This window comes from Neophocaena asiaeorientalis, unplaced genomic scaffold, assembly GCF_003031525.2.
Source record: "Neophocaena asiaeorientalis asiaeorientalis breed wild unplaced genomic scaffold, Neophocaena_asiaeorientalis_V1.1 scaffold1003, whole genome shotgun sequence".
NCBI classification, from domain to species: domain Eukaryota; kingdom Metazoa; phylum Chordata; class Mammalia; order Artiodactyla; family Phocoenidae; genus Neophocaena; species Neophocaena asiaeorientalis.
In genome coordinates this window covers 29,462-35,489 of record NW_020174256.1, presented here as the reverse complement: position 1 = coordinate 35,489, position 6,028 = coordinate 29,462, and the positions used below count along the sequence as shown (strand labels likewise).

General features: G+C 36.9%; 1 protein-coding gene across 4 annotated transcripts in view; it reads right to left on the bottom strand.

The window, feature by feature from the left end:
- HEPH (hephaestin) overlaps nt 1-5,427 on the bottom strand; it is a 93,728-nt gene extending 88,301 nt beyond the window's left edge. For all 4 annotated transcript variants that reach the window (XM_024755234.1, XM_024755235.1, XM_024755237.1 and 1 more), the window contains exon 1: nt 5,267-5,427. In XM_024755234.1, the coding sequence (XP_024611002.1) occupies nt 5,267-5,296 (30 nt within the window). In that variant the 5' untranslated portion in view covers nt 5,297-5,427. The remainder of the gene's footprint in view (nt 1-5,266) is intronic.
- Between the last annotated feature and the right edge of the window lie 601 nt (nt 5,428-6,028).

Here is a 6,028-nt window from a genome sequence, read left to right as displayed (position 1 = left end):
AAAAAAAATGTGTATATATATATATATATATATATATATATATATATAACTGAATCTCTTTACTGTACACCAGAAACAAACACAACATTGTAAATCAACTATGCTTCAATTAAAAAATAATAAAAATAAATATTTATAGTGTGTGCATGACATGTCAGACATTGTTCTAAGTGCTTTACAGATTAAATCATTCAATCCTCACAGCAACACAATGAAGCAGATGCCATTATTATCCCCATATTATAGAAGGAGAAACCGCAGAACAGCAGTATAAGATAATTTGTCCAAGTTTACCTAGTTAACAATTAGTAGAGTTGGGTTGTGAGCTCAGGGAAGTATGGGTCCAGTGTCTATGCTTTTTTTTTTAATTGAAGTATAGGTGACTTACTATAGTATGTTAGTTTCAGGTATACATGTTCGTAATTACCATACTATGCTACTTTTCACAAAATATACTTGCACACACAGAAAACATGTACAGACATATCTTGCTTTATTGTGCTTCACTTTATTTCACTTCACAGACATTGTGTTTTTTACAAATTGAAGGTTTGTGGCAATTCTGTATTGTCAGATGATGTTTAGCATGTTTTAGCAGTAAAATATTATTAAATTCAGGTATGTACATTTTTAAAGATGCAATACTATTACACACTTAATAGGCTACATTATAATATAAAGATAACTTTTACATGCACTAGGAAACCAAATAATTGTGTGAAGATTTATTATGATATTAACTTTATTGCTGTAGTTTGGAACCAAACCCACAATATCTCCAAGATATGCTTGTATATGCCTATAGCTATAGTTATATCTGAGAAAACCCCATACACTCTGAAACATGCAATCATATGTAGTTGTGATCACTTCCAGAAACAGACACATATATTCATATGGGCAGAGATACATCTAATCAATATAATTCATGATGATGATAATAATGATGGTAACTATCATTCATGCAGAAATTACTACACACTAAACATGATGCTCACTTTTTTATATATAAATTATTTCACTAAATCCTCAACCTAAGCACATGATATTAGGGACAATTAATCAAAAATAGAAAATCAAAAATATGCACAGACTCACACGTGGATAGGAAATCCCCAGATATTTACCCTGATTGATAAACAGAGCTATAGATTTCCCTACATATTCTCAGACCCCTCCACATAAAGTAGTGGCCCAAGTGTGTAATCCCCAGTCTTCATATGACATTTGGAAGAAAGCCCTTGATATGTGGGAGGACCTGTTCTTGGATTCCTCTTCCTAAAACCTGGCTTTCCTACTGACCAATTGTGTAGCCTTGGATGATATTTAGCCACTCTGGACCTGTTTTCTTATCTATAAAATATATCTAATAATATAAGCCTTGGAGAAGTAAATTAGAAAATTACATGTAAAGTCCCTAGTACAATTAGTGCTTAGAACATAACAGACAGTAAATGTTGGTTTTCTTCCTCTTCCTTCTCCATTCTGGTGACAGTTTGTTAATTTATCCTTACTGTCTCCCACACATCTTACGTTCTATATTTCAACTCTAAGGGCTAACTTAAATCCTAACTGCTCCAGAAGGCCCACTCTAGCCTCTCCATATCATTGTTCTCTGAAGAACTATTTACTCTCTATAACACCCAAATACATGAGTCAAACTTTGTATTATTATTTTCTTTGTCTCATAAGCTGCCTCATGAACTGTCTTTATTTACCAGATTGGACTATAAACTCCTTGAGCGTGGATGTCACATATTAGAGGTCTTTGTGTATCTACTGGCAGATATGGTGATGGGGGCCCTGTAGGTGTACCATAAACAGCTACTGCTAAAGTGACATAAAACAACATAGACATCCATTTTCCCACCAGTTGACTTTAGTCAAGTTCGCCACTGGTTCAAAGAGTAACCTTAGAGAGCCCCAGTTTTCTCATCTATAATATAATAGAGCTGGACTATCACTTACTTTTGGGGGGTCATGGATCTTCGGGAATATAATGAAATGCAAAAACACAGAACTACAAAAATGTTTTATATAAAGAGCTCTCAAAGAGTCTTTCTAGCTCTCACATTCACTGATGAAATACAGGTGCATTCACATGCACCAACATATAGTACCACATATGGATACACAAATAGCATGTCCTCAGCAAGGAGGGAGTGTCCTTGATTCAATGAGAATCTGAATGCAACATGCACCTCCTTCAAACTTCCTTATCAAAGAGGTGTCAGCAAGGCTATTGTGCCTTAAACTAACGTAGAGAGAAAACTGTCCCAGGTAAGAGTTCCACAATTGAAGAAGCACATGGTTAACTTTGAAATATTCCCAGAAAAGACTGGTATAGAACTTCAGCAATAAATGAAAAATCATTCAAAGGGTGACTAATGACCAAAAGGACTAGATAATAGAACCTGGGATGCCTAGCACTTTCCACTGTACAGTATGTTTTTCATATCTTCCATATTATTTAATTCTCACATTCTTGTGAGATAAGGATTTTCTTCCCCATTTTGCATTGAGGACACAGGCTTTGGAATCAGATTGCCTAAACAAATCCTGGCTTCGCTTTTCCTAGCTCTGTGACTTGATAAACTGCTTCACTTCTCAAGCCATAGTGTCTTGATCTTTGAAATAGAATTTATATTATTTGCTACATCTCAGAGTAGTTGTGAGGATTAAATGAATTAAGATCTGTAAATGAATAGAACACAAATAAGTACTCAAGTGCAGAAGAGATCAAAAAGTATTCATAGCTATGATTATTACAGACAAGGAAATAGCTTTAGAAATGAAAATTGCCAGATTCACAAAGCTTTAACATTTTATGGATAGCCATAACACACACACACACTCATAAGTTCCTATATACAATAGCACATTGTAAGCATATAGGCACATGTATATGGCTGAGATTAATTTCTTTAGAAGGAAAATGATATATGAAAAGAACCAGAACTTTTGAGTCAGATAAACTTAGGTTTGAGTGCTGTTTTCAGCTGTGTTTGAAAGAAATAGCACCAAGGACTTAGTAGGTATCTGATAAGTATAAGTTTTCATTTCTTCTAGTCACTAACTTCCCTTTTTATTCCCAAAGCTGCATTTGTTGTTGCTACTTTTATTGTTGTTTTTTTAAACTTGGTTTATCATTATAAAACAGAAGAAAGGGAAAGCCCATAACATTCTTTTAGAATCAATTGGATATTTCATGGTAAAATTGAAAGTCTTTAGACTCTAGGAAAATAGATTCTAGTTATGAATTCATCATTTATTAGGTTGTATGACATGGAAAAAGTCACCTAGTTTCTTGAGCCCTGATTTCCTCTTCTCTTAAATGGAGATAATCTCTGCTTCAGACTCCCTATTAGTTTGCTATGAAAATAAAATGAGATGAAGGATTTGAAAGCCCTATATAAACTTTTCACTTGGACAGGGCTATTTTTTTTCAGCTGAGCCCACAGGAGAATGTCTTATAGAAAGGCCAGACTGAGGAGGAAAAATAAAAGGGAAAGGTAAAAGGAGAAATGAAATAAAGTGAGCAAGAATCCTGGAGGAAAGTGAAAAAAGAGGGCAAAAGGAAGAGGTGCTCAAAGGAGGAGAGAGAAAAAGAGAGAGAGAGAGAGAGAGAGAGAGAGAGAGAGAGAGAGAGAGAGAGAGAAGGGATTTCTGGGATACTTCTAATTAGACATAATTTAGTCAGTGTACACTGAGACTAGTCAAAACTTCCTTTCCTGGCATCCCAATGTTACCTGGGCCTGGTCTCCATCATCCATGATAGTTAGCATCACTGTTTTCCCTAGAATTTGCAAGTTGATCCTTTAATGAGACAATGCTCTTCACTCTGAGTTTGAATAGACTGGTCTGGACACTCTCATCCTAGACAAAGTATCACTCAGCTGGACACAGAAATGCTGAGCTATCCTTGAGGTTTCATCTCCAATTTCAGAAGTCTTACTAAAAGAACCCTCCATCAAGATTGACCTTTTGGTCCTCCACTTTCCTAATGCTGTGTGGTTTTTTATTTACCTTGTGACTCAAAATAGGGGATTTTCTCACCTTCAGAGGGTATGGGACTTTACTGGAAGGGAAAATGGGGAGAGTGTTTAAAGCCTCAAAAGAGTAGTACAAGTACAATTTATATTATTTTTTAATCATTATCACTGTATCTTAGTATGTCAGAGATGGGAAAATGGAGGCCCACAGAGGAAGAGACTCACCTGAAATCCTGAGAGCTAGTACTAGAACCTAAGATCCTCTAGCCTGGCAATCATGTCCAGTATATTATCACCATACTGTTCCTGGGACAATATGATTTCACTACATATTTGCATTTTTATTAAGGAGGTTTCTTTATTTCCTCACACCCCAGTTGTGGTATAATAGAAAGTATACTGATTTGAAACTAGAAAAGCTGGATTCAAATTCTCTTTCTTGCCTGTAATAGCTTATGTGACCTTTCAACAAGTCACTTTCACCTATTTGAGCCTCAGTTTTCTCATCCAATTGGGGGTAATATTTATTTCACAAGATTGTTTTGAGGCTCAAACAAAATAATGGATATATGAGCCCCTAGCAAAGGGCTTAGAATACAGTAGATGCTCAGTAAAAAACTGAATGTATTTTAGATACATACATCCATAAAGACCTTTAGAAACTATATTTTTTCAATCCCTGATGTGACATATAGAAAACTGAGACCAGAGAGATGAAGGGGCTTGCTCAAAGTCAAGCAGCCAGTTACTGGCAAAGCCAGAATTTGAACCCATATTTTCTAAAATATTTCTTCTACTTAGGCACTAAATGTGAGAAATAATTCAGATTTTAAGCTGATAGCTTAGTTCAGCTATAATTTACTGCCTTACTTTGTGCCAATCTGGATCTCAAAGTATGAAACTAAATGATCATTTTTAAGTGCTTGAGCTTCCCATTTATGTAGTCCTCAGATCCATTACTTCAATAAACTCCACAAACTGTGAGACAGAAAATGAGCACACTATTTCAACAGGAAAATTAACTACTCTCTACAACAGGATCGTCTCTGAAACAGCTGAGCCAGTGTGGTCCTGGCCATTTTGGTGAGAGGAACAAAGAGAGCGTATTGTCCACTTTAACTTTCCTGCACACCAAGCCATGCTTCCTCCAACTTCTCAACCACTGACTTTCTCTTCTAGTGGCCCAGGATTCCCCTAAACCAAGCTGAATAGAGGTTTTCTTCAAAGAAAGGGAGGCAAGGTAGGGTTTGGAAAGAGAGGGGGAAAAATCTTACCTTTGCTGCAGAAAACACTTCCATATTCATGTCAGTGGCCTAGTGATGCTAAGCTGCAGACCCCAGCATGAGTCTGCCAGCCCTGCTCAGTCTGTATCCTGGGTTACAGAGCCTTTCTCATAAATAAAGTCCGGGGCTCCAATTTGGCTGGTATTACTGGGGAGTGGTGAATGGAGGCTGGGGCAGTTCTAGGTGACCTCTTTTCCAGAAACTAAACTGCTGGAATGTCTTGTTCTGGGCCTGGTTTGGTACAAAACCCGGGACGGTTCTTTGACCATATCCGGTGTTTTCCAAATCCCGGTTAGGATCTCCAGAGGAATTACAAGAGGGTGGGCTGCACTTCTCTTATCTCAGCTTGCTAGTTGGTATTTGCTGAGAGGGGGAAGGAAATGCACTGTCACTGTAGCCAGTCAAAGCTCACAGAAGGATTCCAACAGCCTCATTTAAGGAATAGGGACCTCTGCAAGGGTTACAAGATGTGAAAAGAGCCCCCATCCCCATCAACATTTTCCCTTGTTGTGAAGTACAGTTATCAGCCCTCCTAATATTCTGAGGCCATGGTTGCTTGGTAATAGAGAAAAATAAAACTGGTAATAAAACAAAGAGCTTTCTACATGCCAGTCCCTATGTTAACCACTTTTCATGCATTCTCTCGTTTAAGTTTCACAATTATTCTGTGAAATGAATATGCTAATTCTCCTTATTTTACAGTGGAAGAAAAGCAGGCTCAGAGAGAGAAAGTAAAAGTTCAAAGTCAAACAA